Here is a 27,276-nt window from a genome sequence, read left to right as displayed (position 1 = left end):
ACAGTTACAGTACTAGAAACATCTCACCTTTCCCCTTTCTTCCTGCAATTTATTTGACTGGGTAGGGTATCCTACTTTGTCTTTTTGCCCTTCTGACATGACATTTATTTTATTGCTTGAATTAACTAAATTTCTTTAGAGCTTCATGCTTCAGCCTTTGGGCAAGAAAGCTCTGATTTTTGGCATGCCTGTACATCCCTGTTATACCAGCATGTAATGTTATGATAAGAGTGGATGCAGAGTGCACTATTAAGGAGCCTAAAGCTTTGTTGACTGTCTGGATGCTTTATATCCCCTGGCAGAATATGTCCCATGTAATTATGACTACTGCAGCAGTGAATTGTTCAAATATCTACTGTGAATGGTAGGTTAACTTGCACATCTGTACTTTTCTTGCCTGAAAAATACCTCACATTTATATTTATTGGTGCATATCTTTTTGAAATGAGTACTGTCTGTGGATGTTATGTGGAACAATCCATGTCCAATGTTTTTTCTGTCATTTTCATTCATTGTAATATAATTTTTCATGTGGTTTGCTTTCATAGATGGGGGTTGCATCACGTGATAATATAATGCCTGTATTCCTAACCAGAAATACTGCAGCACATTTATCTGGTCCTGCTCGAACATTAGGGGCTGTAGCTCTGGGGCATTTAGGTAAGTTCAACATTTGAAATATTAAAATGTTTTTTATGCTTTTGTCATTAGATAAATTAACTGCTGCCTTCATAACTTTATAGACGCTTTCTCAGTGTTAGAGGCTATAGACTGCTTAGACTGTCTTTATGAGCTTGCAGGTTTTGTCTGTACCTTGTGTACTTAAATGTAGTGATTGTTTCATATTTCATTATCCAAGAACCATGCACAAATTGCTTAGCAGCACACTCCAAACTCAGTAAAAATAAAAGACAAAACTATTATCACAGCAAACCACTCTATTATTTAATTAAGTGCTTTTGTCCCCTGTGTGTTTTGGGACTTCGTCAGAAAATCTATACATTTTGCAACCATTCCTTTTAAAAAACATTATTAACGATCACATGACCCACAACATCCTATCCATAAAACTGTTCATGTTACTTGTAACAGCTATAAAATTTATCAAAATAAAGTTGCCGGGTGCAGAACCTGGATAGCCAACTGACAGCAGCACTTTTATAAAACTAGCCTAAAAACAGGAAAATAATTAATTTTATCAAACAAAAACTACTAAATATGATTGATAAACTTCTGTTCCACCTGTAAACTAATTTTGGAAACTTTTCATCAATATTTTCCTGTCAAATCAATTTGGAGATAACTACTACTTCATGGAAATGAGTAACTCAAAGGACTCACACTCCAAAACTACCTTGAGAAAAGAAATCCAACTGATGTCTTCCACACTACAGGAGCTGTCATTGAAAATGGATAGTTTTAAAGACAATCTTGAAAATCTAAAAGAGAACTGCCAAAAACAAACTGATGTCTTCAAATAATTATTACAACAGCAACAAACAAAAACAGACATTGAAATATCTCTCTGTGACATAGATGGGAGACTGAAGGAGGAAGAAAATCAAAGTGAATTCCTTCTACAGCAAAACAACTGGCTAATCAACAAGATAGATGACCTAGAAAATAGAGAAAGACCACCAAATATTAGAATATTTGTAGTCCCAGAGAAAACTGAGGGTGAGGACATTATTTTATTTCTAAATTCCTGGCTATCTGAAATCTTGGAGGAGGACTATCCAGTGGCATAGAAAGGGCTCATAGAGCCGTAGGAAAACCTATGCCTTCCTCACCTAATGCTTCTCCTAGATCTATTGTAGTAAAGTTTTTATCATATATCGACAAAGAACTTGTACTTAAATCAGCATGGAGAAAAAGTCCTTTAAAATACAAACACCACCAAATTAGATTTGATAGTGCCTGTTCTACTAGAGTCCTGGATTTGAGGAAAAATGCCTGGCCACTTGTGAAACTTCTTAAACAAAACAGAATAAAAGCTCAACTTGCATACCCTGCAAAAATCAAGATCTTCCACTCAAATGAAATGAGGAACTTCAACAATATAGATGAGGCATCTTCCTTCATCAAAAACAATAATATAATCACAATTCCAGAAAAAATGGACTGGACATCATTTACTTCATTGAAAATATCTCCTGAAAGAGTTCCTGGACTGATGTAAAGAAAAAGAAACAAAGAACTGAAGCAAAAAATATAACAAGTTCAAATACTCTCAAAGGTCCTACTAAAATGTGAAAACCATACTAAAGAAAACAAAAAAAAAATATTTATTTTAGTTGTCTCACTACTTGTATTCCTTTTTTCTTTGTTCTTTTACTCTCTTTTCCTAATATACTGCTCTCCTTCTTCTTCCCCTCCTTGTTGCATATTTATTCTATTTGTATTAATTTAGTATAAAAACACCCACAGTAAATGTAGGAGTGATAGATAATGACAAGATGCATTTACTATAAAGAATTGCTTTTTCTTTTTTTGACACATTTGGTAGAGAGAGGAGGAGGGGAGGGAAATGGAGATGGTGTCAAGGGGAGGAGAGAGGGAGGGAAGGAGCAGAGATTAACTTGAATACAGCAGATAAGAATATACTAGCTTATGTGACCATTCTCAGACAATAACTAAATGTAATCTAAGGTAAGCTAGAAATTGTTTGCAAGCAATTGAAAGATGTGTTTATTTTTATTTTCTAGAGTTAGTTAAGCTGACAATGGGAAGGCAGTTGTTTATGCTTAAATAACTATCGGGGTTTATTTTTGTTAAATACATAATTTTTAAACACATAACGTTTAGAGAGGTTGCGAATGAACAACAGTTGCTTGTGAAGAAGCCGCTAGCTCATAACAGCGCCAAAATCCACTCACAGTTGTTCAAGCAATCTCTCCGTAATTAATAATTGCATCAGACATAACATTTACTGTTGTATCCATACACTAAAAACAATATAATGTGAGAGGGAGAGTGAAACAAAAGTGTAGTAGAACAGGGAGGAGAAGGAGAGGAAATAATGTTGATATACACTACTATTATAAGAGATCTGTGAGCACTAACTCTGAAACAATATCTTCACTTCCTTTATTCATTATATAACATCAAGTTAGAAAGATAAATCAAAAGCATTTACCTACACCAGATATGTAGACAGTGAAGATCCAATGTACAAATATGGAAGCTATGATAGCTAGGAAGTATAACAACATGCATGTACGTACTTCCTTATATTTTTAAAGAGACAAGCAGCCTCTTAAAGGTTCAGGAACGGAGAGTTAATATCATTAGGAGAGATGTTGCTCAACAAACCTATAAAGGAAAAATAAAGCTTAGGGGATGTGCCCATTTATGCTCAGTCTGCTTAAATATTTAGTATTGCACTTTGAGCCTAGACATTGAAAAGCATTAATTTAAAAGGCAAGAAGTAACTGTTTAAACATATACAATAGGCTAATATTCACTGATACCAAGAAATCAGCCCTGCTATAGCCTTTTAAATGAACAAGACAAGTCTCTTTACTCAGAGTATTCCTTTAGTATACAGTGAAATTTGTATCCTGTAATACCATAATAAATAAAGGACTCATGTTATCCAGTAATAATAAGAATCTAACATGCATTATAAACTGTGATCTGGCATTTTTTTTCAAGCATGTAGTTAGAGTCATTAGCCATATTAAGTTATGTATAGGTTAGGATTATTTCCAGCACATCAGGTAATCTGTATCGACTAATATTATGAATGCACAAATAAAAGCTTTGTGCTTCCTTGTGAAAATTAAATTGTTACAAGTATGTTCATGTAATACAAATTCTTTCACCCGTCTTATTGTATAAAATATTTGCATTCATAAGTTACCCAATGAATTCTTTCCAATCCTTAAATTGTTTATTTTAGCTCTGCTTTCACCACAAGGGTTATATATTTGAAAGAGAATTTCCTGTATCGTTGTTCTAAGAATAACTTGATGCATTACTAAGCAACATATGAAATTTATCAAATGCTTTTGAATCTACTTTCTCCCTCTTTAGACGAATAGCCTTGAATCACTGATGCATATAAGAAAGATTTGTAAAGCTTTTGCATATCAAAACTTCCAGAGAAAAACCTTTATAAACACTGGGAAAGTTTGCATATTCTGAACTAAATATGTCCTAAACAAGACTGTAACTGGAAATCCACAAAACTGGGACAGTAGCGACAACACATTACTTTCAAAGATATTTTGGGTAGGTGATGATTATGAATCATTAAAGAATAAGAAATTCTTATATATTAGTTTCTTTATGAAGTGGGGGAAAATTTAGTTTACTTATCCAGTCCTAGTTTTGATACAGGGAATTCAAAGGTTTTAAAAAAGGGCTCATTCATAAACAATATTATATGCCTGAATATTAATAGAAACATTAGACAATTTTTTATTGAACCACAAGATAGAGCCCTTTCCAGATGAACCAAGTACAGCTCCCTTTAACAGTAAATAATACATTTCAAATATTACATAAATTGTAAAGATTTAGCAAACAATATTTTCTATTGAATAAAGATAGCATGTTACTTTATTCAGATATCTTTATTGTAGCTGTACTGAGAATTTATGACTAAAATAGATCTATTGATGCTTTCAAGGAGATGATTTTAAACAGATATTTTGAAAGATACAATGACAAGGTATATTTCAAAATACGTTTACATGTCTGTACAGGCTATTCCATTACTTAAAAAAGATGGATCATCTTTAACAATTTAATATTAATATTAAAGGTGTATATTGACTCTAAAAAACTATGTGATGATAAACTCAACTGTCTTGTGATAAAGGTACTTATGTGAAATGTGTGTCATCTTATATCTATAATGATAATAATACTTAGATACATATAATTAGTCTTCAGCTAGCTATATGTTTCAGTATGTCTGTTAATAAATAGAGCCATAAGCATTATCAAATGAGAAAATCTACACAAAGACATTATTTGTAAATATGTTATATGATATGTAGAACTATAAGCAGGATGATTATATGTAACTACGTTACATGATATATAGAATCATACAGCATGATGTCATGACCAATTTTAACTGATTTGAAGTTTAAACTTTCTAATTTTAAAGAGAGGAAAAAAACATGATGTTATATTAACATGTTTTATAAATAAATGGCATTTGTTTGGAAATATGTGCAAGCGGTGAAACAATAAATTAGTTCACTAATTAATTATTTAAATCTTATGTTTGCAATGAAAGAACGGGAAGAAACATTTTAGATAACACCTGAACATCCATATAAAAAGTGTTAAAACTCTCAAAGTATGAAAAACAAATGAATGTTCATTAAAAGATGCATAGTATTGATTGTAGCTAGTGTTATAACATGGTTAAAGTAGCAGCTGATTTTTCTATTGTGATTCATCTCCATACATAGACATCACATATTTGAGAAAAGATGAACATATTCTGATATTTAAGAGCAAAGTTTCAAATGTAATCAGAACAAATTGAAAACCTAAAAGACTAATATGTTTAACTAAATGTTGATTTATTCTTATAAATCTAAAAGATCTCCAATAAATTAAGAATGGAGTATAAAGAAAATTGTCTGTTAAGACATGAGGGATAATCTGATAGACTTTTTTGCCTATCAAATTAGGAATGTATATCATTCCATGTATGATAGATGGAATTTCGGAATTTTGGACTATGTTATCTAAAATAATACTATTTATATTATTTGTTTTCTTTTATTATGACCTGAAATGAACTCCAATCTAAATGTGTTAAAAAAGAAATCCAATCTAGTCATGATATGTAAACTGGGGATAAACTCCTTCCAGTTGCAATGCTATGAAAGATGTCTGAGTATCACTATAAATACCAGTAAAATTGAGTTTCAGCAAAAAAATATGGACTTAACATTACTCTCCTTAAACAAAAATGGTCTAAATAACCCAAAGAAAAGATCAAACCTATTAAAATATTTTAAATTAAATAAAGCGCAAGTAGTCTTTCTTCAAGAGATTCACTTCAAAACAAATGAAAAACATTTATGGAATCCAAATGAGTATTCAACATTAGCTCACTCATCATATAAAACAAAAACTAGAGGAGTAATGATCTTATGGAGAAAAAATATTATTAATCCAAAAATTCTTTACAGTTATGAAGACAAAGAGGGATTTATAACGCTTGTCATAATAAAATTCAACAATAGAATCTGGACAGTAGTGAATCTGTACTGGTTTCCAGGCATGGGAACATGAACAGCTAAAAAACATCTATATTTCATTGGCATAACATACAAAGGTAACTTGATAATAGGTGGTGATTTTAATTGTACTCTTGATAATTCTGAGACCACTGACAAAAGAAATTTACGCCTAACTCCTATAGCAAAATTGCTCAAAAAATGAAATGAAAATCATAATTTAATAGATGCATTTAAATTTAAAAAGAATAACTCATTATTATATTCTCACTAAGATCATAGATTCATTACTCAAACAAGAATTGATAAAATTTGTCTCCCAAGACGTAAACACAAACATAAATAATTTTTCAATAATTCCATGTCCACTATCAGATCATAGAGCACTTTTTCTTAAAATTCAAGTAAATTTTAAGAAATTGACACAAATGACAAGAATACCAGCATACATCATAAAATTGAAAGAATTTAAAACTTGGGTACTTACAGAATTACAATTTTTCTTAGATACTAATTTCTCTAATGAACTCAATATAGTTATGATATGGGACACCTTAAAAACCTATATTTATGATACAAAAAAAGTAAAAAGAATGGGAATCAGAATTACTCAACATACAAAACCAAATTACAAAAATTAATAATGATTCAACAAATGTACTCACTAATAAGAAGGAAATTGATGAATTAAATAAAAAATATAATGCAGTTTTAACACATAAAACTAATTTAGCATTAGAAAAATTAAAACTAAATTCATATTCTCTCTCCCCTAAACATATGCACAATCTACAACAAATAACATTACTAATATTCATAAAGGAAGAAAAAAAAAGTATCAGCTATAAGTGATATACTAGATGCTTTCAAACACCATTATACTGGATATTATAGAATGGACAGAAATCAAAGAAATAAATTTAATTTAGAATTGAAACTTAACTCGAATAAAAAATACCAGAGAACTTAAAACTTCAAAAACAAATCTCTCATAAAGAAATTGTAGAGAAAATTGAAGAAATCAAAAATAATAAAGCTCCAGGAATGGATGGTATTATAATTGAAATATATAAAATCTTCCCATCATCCATAACTACAGTCTTTCACAAAACCTTACTTGAAATACAAGCACAAAATATAATACCACCATCTTGGAGATATTCATTAATTACTCCTATAATAAAAGAAAATAAAGATCCACAAAATTTAGCTCTTATATACCAATTTCATTACTTAATGATTATAAAATCGTTATGGCTATTTTAGTCAAAAGAATCAAAAAAATCTATGACACAAATTAAAAATGAAGATCAGGCAGGTTTCATATATAATAGGCGTACTATGATAACATACAAAGAATATTAACCCTTACTGACATCCTAAATAGGGAGAAACAAGAAGTTTTATTAATCGCTTTGAATTTAGAGAATGCTTTTGATTCCCTAAAATGGGATTACTTGTTTAAAGTATTAGAACTCTAGGATTTTCCTCATTCCTTTATTTCATTGATAAAGAATATATACAAAAACAATCTAGCATATGTGAAACTAAGTCCTTTCACCTCTGAATCAATAACACTAACAAAAGGTACAAAACAAGGTTGTCCCATGTCCGCTATATTATTTGCATTAGCTACTGAATTATTTCCCTCTTCGATGCGCAATAATCCCAAAATAGAAGACATAAACATATATAGTCAATACAATTCAAAAATCTTATTTGCAGATGATATACTTCTTACGATGACAACTTCTAAATTTTTTTTAAACGTTAGACATACAAGTTGAAAAAATGTATTCAATTTCAGGACTACATTTTAATAAAACTAAACCAAATTTTATGATATTGAATAAAAAGTGATTTTCAGATAGATGATAATCAAATAATTGGTAAACAAGTTATCGCCTTAAACTATTTAGGTATAACACTTGGCACAAACATAGAAGAAACCTTAACTATAAATTATAAAAATATTATAAACACAATAAAGTCTAATGTAGTAAAATGGAATAAAATATAGTTAACATTTGAAGATAGACTACAATTAATAAAGATATTACTGCCAAACATTTTATACATAGCACAAGCCGTTCCCGTAATACCAGACAAGCATTTTTTAAAAAGAAATAAATACATTATTATGAAAATTTCTTTGGTATTGCAAAAAAAAAAAAAACAGAATAGCCCTCACACATCACATTAGACTCTGGAAACAAGCAGGGATTAACTTTCCAGATATTGAAACTTATATTAAAGCCTCCATCTTTAGAATTATTATAAATTGGATAGATCCAAATTATTCTTCCAGTTGGAAAACTTTACCCACTGTTATTTATTCAAATTGAAGTACCATTTTAAAGAATTTAATGTTAGATATCACACTAATAAACCATGGCAAATCTTATGCACTAGCTTTCAATATCATCTAACAAAACCTACTAAACTAAGATTCATAAATGACATGTATAATTCATTTAGAAGATTTGTAATTTCTAACAGACATAAAATTATGAATGGATATTTTATATCCTCTTAGTGTCACAAAGAATGTTCAAAACAAAATACATAGGATGATCTTTATTACTTGGGAAGCGAAAAACTTTATTTCTTGGCAACAGTGCATTAACAATCAAATGGTTATAGATAGCCAGTACATAACAAGAACATATGGCCTCCCTTCATTAGATTGGCTTATACTTCAAAGTGTATTACTATATTCACAAGATCTTTGCAGAATGACAAATAATTCCTCCTTTTGAGATAGACCTAAATTTATAAATCATTTATTTGAATTAATATATAATAATCAAAATTGGGAAAACTTAACATCTAAGTTATATAATATTTGAATAAATTACAAAGTTAAAACCAATCAGAAATTTTGGAATCATATTACAAAAGGACATTTAATAAATTTATCTATGGAAAATAAAACTAAAATATTAAATTCTATTAAATTAACATCCAAAATGCAATACTGGAGAATCTACAGGTGGAAATTTCTGCATAGAGCTTTTTATACGCCCCAAAAAAATAGCAAACTGTAATACTTCTAATAATGTCATATGTTGGAGATGTTTACAAACATGCTAAGCAGATTGGATGCATATTTTTCATGATTGTATCAGTTAAAACATTTTGGGAAGATATTGGCAACTTCTTACAAGCCATATTTTCAGATACATTTGTAGTATCTAGGTCTTTATTTTTGTTGAATGTCAATGAGAATCTAGAATTAAATAATTTCTACTTACTCTGGAATATACTAGCGAATAGTAGAAAATGTATTTCTAGAAAATGGAAATCAAATTCTGAACCATCTTTTGAAGATTTCTTATCACTATTGAAGGAAACTGCACTGAGGAAACTAAAGTAAAAGAACAAAGAATAACACCAAAACTATGGAACAATAATCCATGGGGGAAAATATTATCTCTTATTGAGACATTAAACTTGAACTCAGACTCTCCATAAATGTTAGAGAAAAATGAAAAATGATTCTCTTTTATTTTGTATGACATTACTCTGATTGGATTAGACAATTCTATAATTAATCTTCAGGCCAATTGTAAATATTGTATATAGTTAGTAATCTTGTTTCATTCTTTAGACAGTGTATTAAGAACTTATATGATCATTTGTGTCCTTTTTTTTTTTTTTGAAAAATTAATAAAAAACATTTGAGTAAAAAAATGAAGTTGCCTTTGAATGCACTGGTTCCTGGTTTTGTGTTGTAGTGTTTGCTGTTGCCTTAGATGCTAAGCACCCCATGATATAACTGCACTGCTGTTTACCAAATTACTGTATGCTAAACCATTTTCTGTACTTTCACAGACTTCCCTAAAGTGTATTTATTTCTACATGCTTGTTTTCTGAGGTACAGCACTGATCTCAAAAAAAAAAAAATTTAAGCTTAGCCTTGGTGCTTAAAGAAACAGTAACAGTAAAGCCAGATCTGATTAAAGTTATACACAATACAATAAAGTCTTTCAGAATACAAATATAGATTATATATGGTAAATCTGGGGAAAAAAAACAAATACAGATGATGGCTATGTGCAATATTTATGGTCAGGCACCTCCATTTCACAGCCTCGCATTTTTTTCACTGGCTCATATTTCTGTGATGCAGCAGTGTCCATCCTATGCTTCTACATCACTTCTTGCAGCTCCCCATCTTCTTACCCATACTCTTTGTATTACACATTAATGCTGCCTTGCCATGCTGCCCATTATTCTTATTTTTGGTTCTACTGTGTACTTCAGGGACTTTCCCATGATGCAGTGCTACATGCACACATGCATGTGTGCACCCAGTTAATTTGCAAGTGCCTTGACAGTGTAGTTAAAATAAGCAGTTTAGAGTGAGTTTTCCAAGCTCTGATTTATTTATTTATACATAAGCAGTTTAGAGTGAGTCTTCAAACTCTGATTTATTTATTTATACATTTGCTAGTTGTGTAGTTTGGTTAGGCTGAAGACTGCTTTCAGCCATGATGTTTGACAAATAGTCAACAAGTGAAACAAAACAACATACCTAATAGAGTGAACAGTGTAATCATAGAAAACACAAAACCGAGCATTTCTAATAAGTATGTTCAGTAGGACTTCTGAAGTTTGGTTGGATGTCATTCTAAGCACTAGGACTGATTTTTTTTTAAGCACTGTAGTTCTTGACTCTGGACGTTTAGTGAGGGCTTGTTAGCAAGGGGTGGACAAAAACTGTTTGTGTTTTAGCTTAAATAAAGTTGTTTAAAAGAACAGAGTTTCTTTTCAGGAGTTGTGAAACTATTACTTGAGCTAAGTAAGTCATATGAAAAAGAGTCAGCTAGATTAGTTAATGTGTTCTTTGAATTCTTGAAGTGTTTTGTGAGTTGCAGTGTGTTGTGCAGCATATGCTAGTTCTGTTATGAAAAATGTTTTTTGTCAGTGTTTGAAGTGAACAGACTCTCCATTGTAATTTTCAGATTTTAGTATATTGTAAGTACTTGCTTATTGAAAGAGAGAGAGAGAATGGTCAAGGTATATACCAAAGTATTTGTAAGGATCTCCAGGAGTAATTCTGTGACTCCAATGGTCAGAGGTATGAAGAGGAAAAGAGGTTAGTAGTCTTTTTGCAGTCCCAAAACTCATTTTGGTGTTTTTTGCCAGGTTTCATACTAATTTCTTCTTGCTTAAACCATAGGCAAAATTCAGTAAAGTCAGATAGAGGCAGCTCTTTTGAGGTCGGATCATGTTTTTCCTCCTTGTAGTAATAATAGATGATCTGCATTTAAAATTAGTTTGAAATCAGATGTGTGCTGGCTTAGTATAGAATCTTCAGGGGAATCTTTTGGAATCAAAATCTGAATAGGAATTTGCAAAGTAAACTGTGATGGAAATTTTTGAGAGGTAATTTAAGAACCTTAAAAATATCTCACTGGAAAGCCTATACATGAGAACAAAGTAGAGTAGGAAAGAGTTATCAGCAGTGTTATATGTGTGCTTTAGGTCAAGAAAGATGGCAACCGTGTACAGTTTTTCATCCATAATATTGTACATAGAAGACTATGATCATCTCTCAGATTATAGTCATCTTGTTATCTTTTTAACACATAGATGTCAATAAATTTGAGAGGTAGATGTTAATGTCCATGTCAAGAGTACAAGCAGGTTTATGACTGGAAAAACCCAATCATAATTTTTCGTAGGGCATGAAGTTTAACCTGCTCCCTTGTTCTACAATATTTAGTGAAAAAGAATAGACAAGCTAAGTGTTTTACAGTTTTGAAAACCATAAAACACTTATGGCTACCACACAGAGATGGTGGGAAAGATTTTAAATGTATTTGAACAGTTCATTCAGACTTCTTTGTTTTTGTTATGTGGCTGAATGAAGTATTTGAATACATTTTAAAGCTCTTTGTGGATCCCATCACCGTTTAGTGGTAGCCACTTTCTACTATTAATGTAGTTGTGTGAGACTAGAGCATTAACAGTGGGAAGGGTGCTTAACAAAGCCTTTTTAAGCACCTTCCAGTGTCAAAAAGGTTCTTAGCAAGCCTGCCTTTTTACCAGTTTTGGAGTGTAATCACAATGCTCTTCCCATTAGAGGATTTTGATTGCGTCTCTGATTGCCACTAGGTTATTGTGTGTTCCAGACATAAATGCCAAGAAATTCACCTCAAGAGAGAAGTTTGAAAAGTGAATCTTGGCATTCTTGTCAAGAACACATCATAAAGGATTATGATTTAAGACTCAATCATAATTTTTTGTAGCACATGGCGCTTTATGTGATCCATGTATTATCAGTTAGGTAAAAAGAGAGAAAAGTGTAAGAGCATTGTTTTTACTTGCTTTGAAAGCCAGTGAAATACTTTGTGCATGCTGTCAAACAGACATACCTCTTAACTTCTTGTCTTGAGTTTTCTGGACTAATCCAAACATAAAGGGGGGAGGGGAGAACAAAGGATCAGAATTAATGATAGTTTTTAAATATTGTTGTAATTCAATTAAAAATGAATACAACTGAAAGCTTTGCATCAACATGCATTTTTTTAACAATAAGAATAAAACTCTAATGTCTGGTGTTGACTAACTGAACTCTTCAGTGATTTACCAGAAAATCAAAAAAATAAAAATATGAGGGATAGAGCAAAATTATGCTGCAAAATCAGGGACAGGGGAAAGGTGAAACAGGCAGAAATGAATTGCTCCTTTGTAAGATTAACAGCTTTGAAAGCTGTTTATTCTGCCACACTGTGTGTGTGTGTGTGTGTGTGTGCGTGTGCGTGTGTGACAGACTAAAGTTCTGCTGGCTATGAAAAATAGTTTTGCTTTTTGCCATTGTTACTTTTTGGCAGGCACCATCCCCTGTTATTCCCTAGCATGAGACCTGTTCTTATACTTAGTGTCCTTTACAAGCTTTTGTTAAGCATCCCAAGTGCTGTTTTGATCATGTCTCCTGGTAGGGAAGCACTTAACTTTTTTCCCGATTTTGAAGCGTAATTGTAGCACTCTGTGTACTAAGTTAAAAGAAGGGTACCTGAATTATTAACAATGGGTTGATACCTATGCTAGGCATTATTAGAAAAAATCTAATACTTTTCATTGAAATATACTATTTGTTTAAATATAAATTTCTTTAAAAGTGTTTGCTGTTAGTAGGGTTATGATGTTTCTGTAGCGCTTTGGTAAAGAGTGACTGTTAATTCTTGGCAGCATAACTGTTAAAGCTGTTTTCAACTTTTTGGGAACAATACCAGTACTTAGAGAGAATTATAGTCACATGTAAGTGATGTGGCTGTGTACAAGGAGACATTTTTTTCAAATATTTTGAATGTAGAGTTTCATTCGAATGTTAATAAGTAGTACAAAATTTACTAAGATGGTTCTGTAAAATTGCAGTGAAATAACTCTAGACTGGAATTTGGGGAAGTCATAATAATTTGGTAGAGGTTCAGGTAAATCATTTGAAGATGTATCAGCAAATGCTGGAGGAGTTGAAGTAGTTTAGGAGTGTATTAGTATTCAGAGAGTGTGGCTGTGAGAAGTTAATGCTTCTTGCACTACATGTGAAGTCTTTGTTTTAATTTCTAACCAAAACTGCCTTTGTCTGTTGGAAGGTAGTATTGATCTCTTCAGTTTCCATTTTAGGTGAGCACACTAACCACAGAATTCTTTGCTGTGCATAGACTTCTATGAGTGCCAAGATTTTTCTTTATTTTTTTTCTACCGATGCAAGCCTCTGAAGATGTAAGAAGTAAAAGGTCTCCCTGAAAGCATCTTAGTCTGATTCAGGGGTGGGGGGACATACGTGATTTTGATTTCTAGGAGGCCTTTGTTGAACAAAGTAAGACCCTCTTTTGTGGTATGGAGGTTTTATGTGGTGATCAGTTGTTTGAATTGTAGAGAATAGAATTGTTTCATTAGCTACAGGAAATATTCAACATTTGATGTCAGTTGGTGGGTCCATATTTGTGACACTGCATGAGTAGATATTTTGTTGGGGAAGTGTTGTGTCCATGTTTGTTTAGTGAGGGGAGTTGAGTGAGTTTCTTGCTTAAATGGCTTTTATAGTTTAAAATAAGGGCTCCAAGTAGAATGAAGTTTGTTTTGAAGATCAAGGCGAAATAGGTAGGAAGGGGTTGTTTGATATATTAAATATAAAGCTTCAGATTATTCCCTGTTGTAAGAAGAGCAACTGACCATTTTGGGTCAGTATCTGAAGTACTTATTTATTTTTGTTTTGTTTCGTTTTTCTAGTTTGACTAGAATTAATGCCTCACCTTCCTTTTGTAATACCTGGTCAGTCAATTCTTATATTACCATAGTTGAAGGAGAGAAAAAGGGTTAAGAAATCCTCATCCTTTGACCAAGTTTGTGTGACTGCATGTAAATCTGGGTCATGTTCAACAAATCTTTGAGATAGTTTTGTTGCTGATAGTACAACAGGTGATATGAACTATGTTTAGGTATTTTGAAGACTGAAGTGGAAATTGAGCTGGGGATAGAGTGGATTTAAAAGCCTAATATTAATGGAGTTGGTCTCAGTGTTACTAAGGAAATCATTCTTTTGAGCTGGTAGACAGGATCCGAATTGCCTAGACATATTTAAGCGTTAAGTTTAATTCTTTTGGCTGTCAAAACAACAGTTACTAAAAAGTGGAGATGAACATTTAAACCAACTGCATTTGAAGTACTGAATATTCTGAAAGAGATGAAGTAACTGAAAAGTGAAGTTTAGAATAGGAAAGGAGCAGATAACATAGAAATAAATGGAATTTGTGGGAACAATACATGCAGAATAATATTTAAGAGAAGTGTGAGCTTTAAGGGAATGGAAGAATTGAGCAATTTATGTGGGAACTATCCCTCCAAACCTGGCCCATTTTTACGATAAAAGTCAGACGTCCAAGCAAAAAAGAAAGAAATAAATTATCTAGGAAAATATGGCAGTAGAAACATAAATCAGACTTAAAGGATTCATTGCTGACAGAAACTCCAACGTATAATGACTACCTTCCACCTCCTGCCCTTCCTCCTTCCACCTCAGCCAACTCCCTAACATTCTTTCAGGAACACTTTTGCAGTTATTTCTTGTTTGGAGAATGATAACATCAGATATCTGGGTACTGAATATCATGCAAAACGGGTACAAACTTATCTGGAATTCCCCTTACGAGTCCAAAAGGTATCCCTCAGATACCTTCAAGCTATCAACACCTGGTTCTTTTGATATTACAAGAGTTATTCAATCAGGCCTCCTAGAATCTATCCCTGTTCATCAAAATGCAAAGAGGTTTTATTCAAGACTATTCCTAGTACCAAGAAAAGAAAGGGCATCTAGACATACTTTGGACTTATCCACCCTGAAAACATTTCTGAAAATACCACAATTCAATATGTTACCTCTCCAAAGCCTTGCTTTTTATGATATTCCCCCTGGCTTACTTGGTTATCATGGATCTGAATGCTATCTACCTTAACATTCCTATCTTTACAAATCACAGAAAGATGTTCATCATATTGATCATAACTGCAGTATCCTTAGCTATATGGGTTATATCCTGCATAGGATGTAACAGACAGGCAGCTTCCAAAGCTTTAGAGTACCTTCTATATGCCCAAACCTTCAGTCAGCTCAAGCTGAGCTGACTAAAAAGACAGGTTTGGGTTCTAAGCCCTTCAGAGCTTTTCTGCCACCAAAAAGTATACTCACCTGAGGCTTTCGAGGATTGATGGTTGGCTTATGCTGTTTCTTTGCTGGGCAGATAGTTCCCTTTGAGGAAAAAAAACTTCAATTTAAAAAAAAAAAATTGTTTATTTTATATCACAATTTCCTGTTCAGGAAAGTTATTTTAAAGCTACGAGTTTTTGTTTTAATGGACCTTTATGAGACTGTTTTGTAAACAAGAGAGCTCTCTTTTACTGTCAGTTTAAAAGTTGTTTAAAGTAACTGAAAACCAATTTTTCTGTGCAGACAATTTGTTTATTTTCCTTTTTTGGCCTGTCAAAGTGTTTTAAAATGCTTTTTACTGTGTTTTTATATAAAAGAGTGACCTTTAAAGACTTTTTAGGTTTTACTGGCTTTTGCTGTTTTTTTACTTGAGAAAGAGGCTTCATTTTGACTTGACCATGGAACAAACTGTCAGTCCCATGTTTGGTTGTTCTTCCCATCACAAAAAAAATAGAAAAATGTAAACAAACAGTCTGTGCTACTACATAGGTTAGCAGTTTGCCTCAGCCATAGGCAGGTGACTCTGCTGTGGCCATTAGTTGTATGTCAGACCTCTTATCCTTTACACCAGATCCCTCTGGTGTAGTGCCTACAGCCACTATGGGCTGGGGGGTTTGATACATCCTCTGCAGCTGTTGTGGTCCTCTTAGTGGGCAAGGGAGAGTTATTCTTGTTGGTTCTGGGATAGGGAACAAGGAAGGCTTCCCAGTTTTGTCAGAATGTTGTGCCCATCCTCGGGGAAGCTGCTACTGCCATTAATAAAAGTATTTGTCCCATTTTTTGTCAAAGATAATAGATCTGTATCTCCTACTCAAATTTCCTTAAACATGACTGCTGTTTGATATACTGTCCTTTTGTGTCTCCCACTGATACGATCTGCAGAGGATGTATCAAACCCCCCAGCCCATAGTGGCTGTAGGCGCTACACCAGAGGGATCTGGGGTAAAGGATAAGTGGTCTGACATACAACTAATGGCCACAGCAGAGTCACCCGCCTGTGGCTGAGGCAACCTTCTTATCTTCCTAACCTCACTCTCAATTGCAAATTTGTACTCTTAACTAAATAGTAAAATCTAGCTATTATGCTATATTCTCATTTATCTCATGAACTAAATTGAAATTGTATTATTTGTTTTATTTCTTGTTGAAGAAACCCACTGCCTGTATTTTAAACTATCTTTGAAAAATGTTTATGTTAATAAACTTTGTTCTGTGGAGCTTTTCTCCCCGGGCCTTTACTGAAAATGGGCCCCCTAGCCCAGTGGACCTCCTCGGTAATCAAACTGGAATAATTAAATAAATAAATCTTCCCTATTTTTCATGTTAATATGCCCAACGTTTGCTGTTAGTTTTTAGCACTGCCAGTACTATTGCTGTGCCCTAGTTCATTAAGACATTTTTACTCACCTTGGACTTCCAAAATGGCTGCATACTGATTAACAGCTTAACTTCAACTCTCCCAGTGTGAAAACAGAAACTGAGAAATGACAGCCAGTGATATTGTCAACTTGAGTAAAATTCAGTTACTGGCGAGTAAGTACTGTTTGGATATCTGCAAAGAAGAAACTAAGAGAGTTTGAAAGAAAACCCAACTAGAAAATGAAAATCAACTAGAAAAGGTGAAGAGAAAATATCGACTGGGAAGAAACCTGCAGCTGTTCAGAAAAAAAAAGGCAGTTCAAGACATGGCTTCCAGAGGAAAAAATAAGTTAAATGTGCTCTGAGCTGATTAAAATAAATGAAACACTGAAGAAGTATATCAACTCAAATAACAAAGGGCTGGAAAAATGGAAGGAGCCTTTAACAGATATTCATATGAGCTGATAAAACTGCAAAAATCAAAGGTCAACATGAAGAAAAAGCTGGCTGAGTATAAGACTGTTCAGTAAGATATATTTAAAAAAAATGGTAAAATTAGAGAACAGAGCATGAAGAGAAAAATCTGAGATTTTCTGCTGCAGTAGAGAAACTAGAAGGAACAGACTGTATTAATTTTATGAAGGCATAAATAAGCAACTGGACTGGTATTCTACAGCAGGAACTGTTAATTGAAAGGGCACAATGTGTGCATACTGCGTATATGGCCGTGAGAAAGCAGCCAAGACCTTTATTAGTAAAGATGCAAACCTACCAGCAGAATAGATCGATCCTGACAAAACTGTGGCAAAAGGGCAAAGTATTAAAAGGTTGAAACAGTAGAGTGTTTGTGGAAAATGATTATTCACTGTACACAAGGCAGAAGATAAACTCCAGTAATCAAGTAATGTTGAGAGGCAGGCGTGAGATTCAAGCTGATGTATCCAGCCGATTTTAGAATATATTTTCTGGAGGATCAAAGTCATTTTTGATGTAGAACATGCAAAGGAAGAAATGTAAAAATGTATCCAACATAAAATGAGCCGTCAAGCAAAAGGGGACTCTGCTGCTTATTCTTCTGATAGTAAAGCACATGGAGAGACTTTGTCAGTGAAACCTTTCAGCTGTTCCAAAGGAAAATGCTTGAGAGACAGAAAAGCAAAGGAGTTTACCAGAAAAATCAGGAGTACAATGGAATTGGACCAGAATCTGGATTTGGTATGATGATGAACAGGAAGAAGAACAGCAACAGAGAAATTGGTGAATAAATGTGAAACTGCAAAGCATCAATCACATTTGTGAAATATGACTGTATAAGAATGCATGGAAGGAGTGGACATTTGATGACTTTGTTAAGCTTGTGAGGAACTGAAAAGCATTTCTTCACTTCATGTCATTAATGCTTGGAAGGTCTCTGAGGAGAGGAGAGGAAGAAGGAAAAAGGTAAATGTAAGTAGAACAATTTATTTTCTTAACACTATTTCTATGAAGCTTTTCACAATATAAATTGCATATTTTATAGTAAAGTATTTTTAGTTGTTCTTGTATGCAATAAAGTTATTAAAAGAAATAGATGCCTTTTTAATTTTTCTAGACACAAGCATGTTTAAATGAATAGGCTGTAATCTTGGGGTGTTGAGGTGGGGGATGGGGTGTAAAAGTACACAGATCATAATATATGTAGAGTTATGTTTTCCCTTACTTTTGCATTGGTGAATGTCTGGATTAAAACCCTTGGCTTAACTAATACATTTTAAGTGGAAACAAATATGAGAACACCAAATATAATGAAAAGTTTTCCTTTAGCAATAAATGTTTCATCTCGTCTTTCAGGCTGCAAAAGAGGACAATATTTTTTCTCTTTCTTTTCCATGTAGGCAAGCTGATAATAGGGCAATAAAAGACAGCACATTGACGGCTTCACGGCTAAAAGTTAATGATTTCTGAAAGTATGCAAGTCATTTTGCATTGGGGGATAAAGATAAAAAAAGAATTGGTGTAAGTAGAAGTGCTTGTCACCTTCAAGAATTTGACTGATAGGGTTGTTAAAAACCCATTCATTAATAATGGAAATAGTTCTTTGTAATAATTTTTTATACTTTGAAGGAGAGAATTTTAAACAGATTAAGGGAGTGGCAATGGGTGCAGCTTCAGCAGTAGTATACACTAATAGTATCTTGTGGTTTTGGGAGAAACATGTAGTTTTAGAATCTGATTTTATAAATAATATCAAATTTTACTCTGGATTTTTGGATGACATTTTTGTAATATGGAAAGGATCTTTGTACAGTTTGAATCGATTTATTTTATTCATTAACTCATCCAGTGATATTCTTATTAAAGTCCACTTATAGTTTTGGGGTAAGGATAGGATTTGTTATTTGGACATTGAATTGTATAATAATATTCAAAGGAAACGATATGAGTAATCTAGTCATTATAAACCTATTTTCTCTGACTCTTATTTGTTCTATAATAGTCATCATCCCAACAGACAAAAATATAATATAGTTAAAGGAGAGATGGTGAGATTACCACAGATGATTTCTGATCGATAAAGATTTTTTCAAGAGGTAGACATTTTAAAAAGCATATTATATGAAAGAGGCTATCCAGTGAAATTATGTGAAGATGTGGAGAAGGAAGTATTATCCAGACAGGAGAGTAATTTTAAAATGATTTTGAGTGGGGTAAGTTGAGGAATGATATTAACAGTGCTCTCATTTCTAAACTTGAGAAAGTCATGATTTTACCTTTTAGTAATAGGAACAGTAAAATCAAAGAAATCATTAAAAGGAGCTGGAACATACAGGTTAATATACATAAACCTTTAATGACCATATTGGGTAAGGTGATGAACTTTGTGTTTAAAGGGGGTAAAAACCTAAAAACTATGTTAGAAGAGAGTAATAAGGCTAATAAGGACAAAGTCGAGATGGAAACTTGTGGGACTTTTTCATATTGTTCATATATTAATACCAGTGACAAACTAAGAATAGTTACTTATCCTAAGGATATTTATTGTAAGGGGAAATACAATTGTAAACCAGTGTGGGTCCACGTAGTCCGAAACTGAAAAGGCACAATTCTCCATTTCTTTGATAACGGTCACTCAAAGTGTCTAAAATAATATTTTATTAATAATTATGTTAAGCGCTTTAGTCCCCTAAACTTGAGACTTCTTCAGAACATACCTAGAATTAATCAAACTTCATTTAAATAGCAAAAAGTTCAGGTAGTTAGTTAACTAACTAATCTAGAAGGTATAAGATCATATTTAAAACTAATCATCCATTACATTATAAATATATATATATATATATATATATATATATATATATATATAAAAGCACCAGATGCAATAAATTCAGTCGTGTGAATCTAAACAACTTTAGTAAAATCTTTGTAAAATGCATTATATTAAAAAAATTATAAAATAGTAGAATTCAGCAATGCATTTAATATTTCTTCACAGTTTTGCTCCTCTCATTTTAAGGATTGGCTGAATGGATATATGGTCATTCAAGCCAGGTTTCACAGTAGAGTCCAGTTTAATTTGCCAGAGTAATCCCTATATTCCAATTTATTTTCCCAATATCACCCTCTGGCACTTGGTTGACTGCCTTCAGATATTATTGTTACTCCTCCATTTCTTTTCTCCTTTCTCATTATTACATAATTAAAATTAACTGATATGACAAATGTTCTCTACTTTGTTTTGTTCATAAACTCCTCATCTACCTCCTTCCATTTGTTACTACATATTACACTTCACTTTTTTCTCTTCTCTATGACGACCGAAATTTAAAATGTTTCTGCAAGCATCATGTTTCTTTTGCTGTATACTTTTACCTCTGTACACCTCTCCTACTGCAGTATACTCCGCACACTATGAAATCTTGAGTTGCCACACCAATATATCGCCCTGCCTTTTTACTCTCTCATCTTTGACTTTATTCTAAGGACAAAGTACTTCACTTCCACCACTCTACTCAAAAAACAAAACTTATACATGTCCCCTCTAAACAGTGTATGACCTCTCAGTAATCCTACAGTGTCATGATGTTCACCCAAGTCCGGGCCCCAAAAACTCAATAATAAATATAAATAGCAAAGAACCACCCCTACAAATATGTGAATTAAGTGACACACTTTTAGTTACCATCCCAAACTATACCTCTTCCTAACTGTAATGTCCAGTCATTAAACAATCACCTTGCCATACTAATATGCCTTATTAGTCTCTTTGAAAGGGAAATTCTTATATGCCTTTCCACTCATTCCACAGACGATACAAAATGCTGATATGCAGTATTGATTATACCTTATTTTTCATCTAGCCAAGTGCACACTTTAAGATACACAAAGAATAAATTTGCTTATACTACAAAAGGGCCTTGTCATTCATCCAGTTCTAAAAATTCTGAATCTGAATGTTTGTATTCTGAAGAAGTGCTGCTGGTATTAAAAGAGAAAAAGAAACCTGCTACAAGAAACTGTTACATTTTCAAATGGAAACAATTTTCTGTCTGATGTCACAGAAGAACACAGGACCCTTATCAACTGGGTATATGTACCAACATGGAGATGATGTACCAACCTCAAATGTCCTTGAGAGCTGCTTAATGTAGGGCCAGCATACAGCTTTGTCAAGGGACATCTTTTGGCCATTTCAGCCTTCTTTCCTATGGACCCCCCCACCCACTTCGTTATATTATGAGGTCAGACAATTATTAAAAGCTGACGTTCATATCAGGCTCTCAAGAAAATCATCAGTCTTGATTGGGATCTGAAGTATGTCCTGGAAAAACTAACTCTGCCTGCTTCTGAACCAGCCTGCCCTGCACCTTTATAGGTTCATAGGTGTTTACTAGGCTAACAACCACAAGGGCCTTTTTAAGCCTAGCCATGCATCCCAAATCTCTGACAAGTTCTGGTACACTTGCTATGTGTAAGCAGAGGCTTGGGAGATGAAACATTTACAAGTAGGGGCCTGGGACATGAACCATTTACAGGTTGCCTGTGTCTATTAGACACATAGGTGCCAAGTCAGGGATGTATTTCCTTTTCCTCATCCAATTGTCCAAGTTATGCTTGAATATGGTTAGGAAGGAACTGTGCTTCACATGGATGGGGAGCCTGTTGCAGAGATGGGGTAGTCTCTGGGATACATACCTGTCTCTCCAGCAGGTTTATATCACAGGCAAGGTTTAAGTCTTTAGAATGGGTAATTCTGGTGCTGTTTGTTTTGTGGATATGCAGGAGGTCCATCAGAGTGGGGTCTGACAGTGCACTATATGCCAGGCATAGATCTCCCCTCAATAGCTTGTAGGAAACAGAATATAGGGATAGTGCCTTCATGTGGTCTGTATAGGACATTTTACTTATGCCCTGTATTCTTTTAGTGAGCAACTTATGTGGACATTCCATTTGCTGGATAGGCCTGGCTAGGTACATACCAAAAGGGGCATTGTACTCAATGACAGGTCTGATGAATGCTGAATACAGTGGAACAATGATTTCCTTGAACCTAGGTGCCATACCTTTGTTTATAAGTTGCACAATAGAATGATTTCCTTACTAATGTAGACAGACACATAATGGTCAAAGGATAGATTACTGTCTGTGTTTGTCCCTAAGTCCCTGACTACTGGGTTGACTCTAACGGGCGTTTTGTCAATATGATAGTTACCTGGCGTGGATGACTTCCCAAAGGATACTACTATGCATTTCTTGGCCTTTAGTTTTAGTCCATGGCTCTGACATCAGTTTCTTGTCTGTGTCAGCCCTTCCTAGAGCATTTGTTTTGGTGTGGGATTCAGTGACAGCTCCTAATTTGCAATCATCTGGAAATTTAGTCAGCCAGAGACCATTGACATTGGCCTTGACTTCAGAGAAGTAAATGCCAAAAAGGAGCGGTTCAAGGACCAATTGCTGAGGGACTCCACTTGTGACTGGCCTCTTTCTAGAGGTGGACTCCCCAGTTCTAACTTTTTGGGTCCTGTCTGTGAGCCAGTTGGCTATCCACTGGGTGACATACGAGTTTGTACCTAACCTCTTGAGTTTGTCAGCAATTCCTGTGTGGGGTATTGTGTCAAATGCCTTGGCCAGGTCAGGGTACACAGTGTGAACTATTTTGCCCTCATCCATTGCTTTGCTGATGTTCTCAAAAAAGTCAACTGGGTTGAGTAGGCATGACCTGCCCTTGATGAAACCTAAGTTGGTTGGGTCCAGTGTCTGGAGGTTTACTATGTCATTATTGATCATTTCCATGATAATTATTTCCATGGCTTTGCATCTAAGACTTTTGAGACTTATGAGTCTGTAGTTTCCAGGGTCTGTAGATAGCCCACTGTTGTGCAAAGGGATGACTGTTGCTATTCTTCATTCATGAGGCATGAAGCCTGTTTGGAGGCTACAGTTAAATAGGAATTCCAGAGGGCCTGATAGGTCATGTTTCATGCTATTTAGAAGTTATCCTGGGATATTGTCTGGGCCCATTGATGCAGTGTTCTTAGCCTTAGAGCATTAAGGACCTGTTCCATAGTGATAGCAGGGGGAGTTATTTCTGTACCTGGAAGACATTCCTTTTAGTGAATGTCTGAAAAGTGAACAAGACCAATAATAAAAAAAAAAAAAACGTTTCCAGGCAGCTCAGCAGAATAATTTACTTGGCAATATAATATACCTGGCAATATAATAAGCCAAATTTCTTTATTCCACAAACAGAAAGTAAAATTGAATTTCAAGCAGGTTAAAGTAGAATTAGATTCCAGACAGGTTGCAAGACAAATATTAAACACAAGCGCTTTCGCTCGGAATATTCTGAGCTTTCTCAAGTAAAACAATTCTATCCTTACAGCCTGTACTTAAATAACACCTGCTAAATTAGTTAATTAATTTCCATCTGCAGCATTAAAAGAACAGTTCATATTTAAATAAAAAAAAAACATCTAAAAATTCAAGCAAATTGAATAAATAGGTGGCCATTAATCCCTGTTCCAAATATTAAATACTATATTATATACTAAAAATCATAAAATCATCTGAATTACATATTTAACATGTAGTTTAAAAAACAAACAATTTAATGTTAAACATCTCATTTGCTGTTTTACAAAATAGTTTATAAGCAATGTGGTTAAAACTGCTATGATCTTCCCAGAATATCAATTCCTTTAGGGATCAAAACATTAAAAAGTTGAAAAATACTCTAAAAATACAATGAAGAACAGGAACAACTGGGAAATGTGCCCAGATGAGATGGGAAATAATGAAAAATAAAAATAAAAAACCTCCAGTGAACCACAATCATAACCTTGCCCTTCTTAATCTTAACACCGAACTAATACTTATAGTGTCATTTAGTCCAGGTGGCTTTCCTGCATCTAGCCTCAATTGCCATATGAGCTCCCTGTATTCCAAGGTTGCTTCCCAATCCCCTCCCCTGGCATCAGGGGTGACCTGCTCAAGAACTATAAACTTCAACTTGAAGTTAGGGCAACTGAGAGAGTGCTTATAAAAAGCATTGTTTTCTTTTTTCTTCTCTATGTCATAAAAATGCTCATAGAGCCTCTTTCTTAATTCCCTCTCAGTTTTCCCTACATAAAAACTTGAGCAGGTCGTGCATTGGCCTAAATAAACTACCCCCTTAGTACCACAAGAGAAGGAACCATACGGTTGGATGTTAAATTTTCTTGACTTAAGATATAGATTGGGTTCGTTCAAAATTGCATGGCACTGGCTGCAGGCTCCACATTTGTGGGTCCCTCTGCGTAAGTGTTGCCTGTTCCCATGCGTCCGTGGTCTCCTCTCAAACAGTTCTTTAAAATTAATCCCTCTCTTCCTAATAAATTTTGGTTTGGAAGGGAGGTTCTGCTTAAGATCCTCATGAGATGTAAGAATTGACCAATACTTTGAAATCACCCTTTCTATCTCCAGGGCATTACTGGAGTATGTATAGATAAAATTGTTATTGTTACCTAGTTGTTCCACGCTGGGTACCAAAGATGGAACTGAATTAATTAAGCCTTTACCAAGAAGTGGTGCATAGGAGGAATCCCTTAACGCCCGTACCTCTGCTGTTAATGTTATCAATAGATCCAAGGGGTATCCACGTTTAAGAAACATAGAATGTAACGTTGTGATTTCTTTGTTAAAATCTTCAAGCTTACTACGCATCCTGGAGGCCCTGATTAACTGCCCCTTGACTATTCCTTTTTTCTGGTAAAAGGGGTGTAAACTATTATAGTGCAATAGAGAATTGGAAAAGGTGGGCTTTCGGAAAATTTTAGATTGAAAACCACCAGCTGTCTGGTCCTTATAAATAGTGACATCCAGGTAGTTGAGCTCTGTACTGCTGACAGAATGTGTAAAGCGAAGAACGTTGGTAGTAGTGTTTATATAGCTCAAAAATACAGCTAGCTCATTCGCGGTGCCTCCCCAAAGGATGCAGATGTCTTCCAAATATCTGCGATAATGAACCAGGTGTTTTACCCAAGATGAAGTGAAAATGTATGTACACTCCCATCTGTGGAGGACCACATTAGCATAGAGAGTGGCACAGGAAGCTCCCATAGCCACCCCCCTGCATTGTTTAAAAAGTTCCCCATTAAAAAAGACAAAGTTGTTTTCAAGTACTACCCTCATCAGGTCTACAAGCAGGTTGGTTAAACTGTTACCCAGGTTGGTCTCCATGTTGAAAAAGTCCCCAAACCAATCAAGACCCGTGTCATGCAGGATACTGGGGAACAGGTCCTTGATGTCAATTGTGACCATTAATAACTCAGGTGGATATTTGTCCACCGGGATTGTTTTAAGAAACTCCCATGAATCTTTACATACATGATTTAACAGGGATACAAACGGTTTTGCTATGTAATCAACAAATTTCCCTAACGGCTCAGTTATGCTTCCTGCACCTGCTACTATTGGTCTGAAAACAAGCGGATCTATCCCTTTGTGAATTTTAGGGATGCCAAATAACACAGGAATCCTAGGTTTATTAACATAAAGATAATTATAGAGCCTTTCATTTATGGCACCCTGCAATAGACAGAAAGTAGGTATTTTATTTTGGAGACGGCAATGTTGTATTCATTGCGGGAGATTAAAGTGTATTGCTCATCATCCTGCAACATGTAATGTATGTGAGCCTCATAGTTAGAATCATACATTAACACAACTCCCCCACCCTTATCCAGTTGCATGATTCTTACACCTTCCTTTCCCAAAAGTTTAATGAATTCAAGTTCCTCATTACTGATGTTACCGTGCACTATACTGGGTTCATTAACGGGAAACATACGAAAATCATGCTGCACTAGATCTTCAAACAACTTAACCACCGGATGTGGGGGGGGGGGTTAAAGTACTTGTTCTAGTAAGCCCTCGATTGTTACATGGTTTACCCCTAAATAAATGCATTAAGTTCAAACCCCTAGTAAAAAGTTTGAGCTCAACCAGCATGGATGGTAAATCGCAACTTTTACTGGGAACAAAATGAAGCCCTCGAGTGAAGACCTCAAACGCAATGTTATCCACACCAAAATCTGTGTAGTTGTAGATAGTGTAATCATTCCTTGTGGATATAACACAATTTCCTTCTTTTGTTTGCATAATGTTATCAGTACAATCAGGGTTTTTAAGAACAACGGAGTTTGGGTCCGTTGTTATACCCCCCTAGTAATGCAGAGTTAGGGACTAATGCTGTTTGTTGCTCCAAGCTGCAGGTGGTTTTTGGTGCTTCTGCCCCCATACCCCGGTTCTCCCGGGGTGCTGATGAAAATCCTGATTAGAGAATTTTCTCCCTTTCTCCGCAAGCCTTTCACTTCTGCGGGGAGGGTCATCCATCTCATTAAGGAAGACATCACCCCTCGCATTACTATTAACAGTTTCTTGCCCATACTCAACCCTAGCTTTATTAATGGAGGGATAGGCTAAGCCTTCCCTATATTCCATTAAATCCCTTTCTAACTTCCTCATTTTTCTGTT

General features: G+C 34.3%; 1 protein-coding gene across 1 annotated transcript in view; it reads left to right on the top strand.

Annotated features, from left to right (window-relative positions):
* WDFY4 (WDFY family member 4) overlaps positions 1-27,276 on the top strand; it is a 4,454,583-nt gene that overhangs the window by 1,516,729 nt on the left and 2,910,578 nt on the right. The window contains exon 19 of the mRNA XM_044055648.1: positions 549-660. Within this exon, the coding sequence (XP_043911583.1) occupies positions 549-660 (112 nt within the window). The remainder of the gene's footprint in view (positions 1-548; positions 661-27,276) is intronic.

Source organism: Protopterus annectens, chromosome 14.part0 (assembly GCF_019279795.1).
Source record: "Protopterus annectens isolate FY-2018-M chromosome 14.part0, PAN1.0, whole genome shotgun sequence".
NCBI classification, from domain to species: domain Eukaryota; kingdom Metazoa; phylum Chordata; order Ceratodontiformes; family Protopteridae; genus Protopterus; species Protopterus annectens.
The sequence above is the reverse complement of the archived record's forward strand: the minus strand, read 5'-3'. Positions and strand labels throughout refer to the sequence as shown.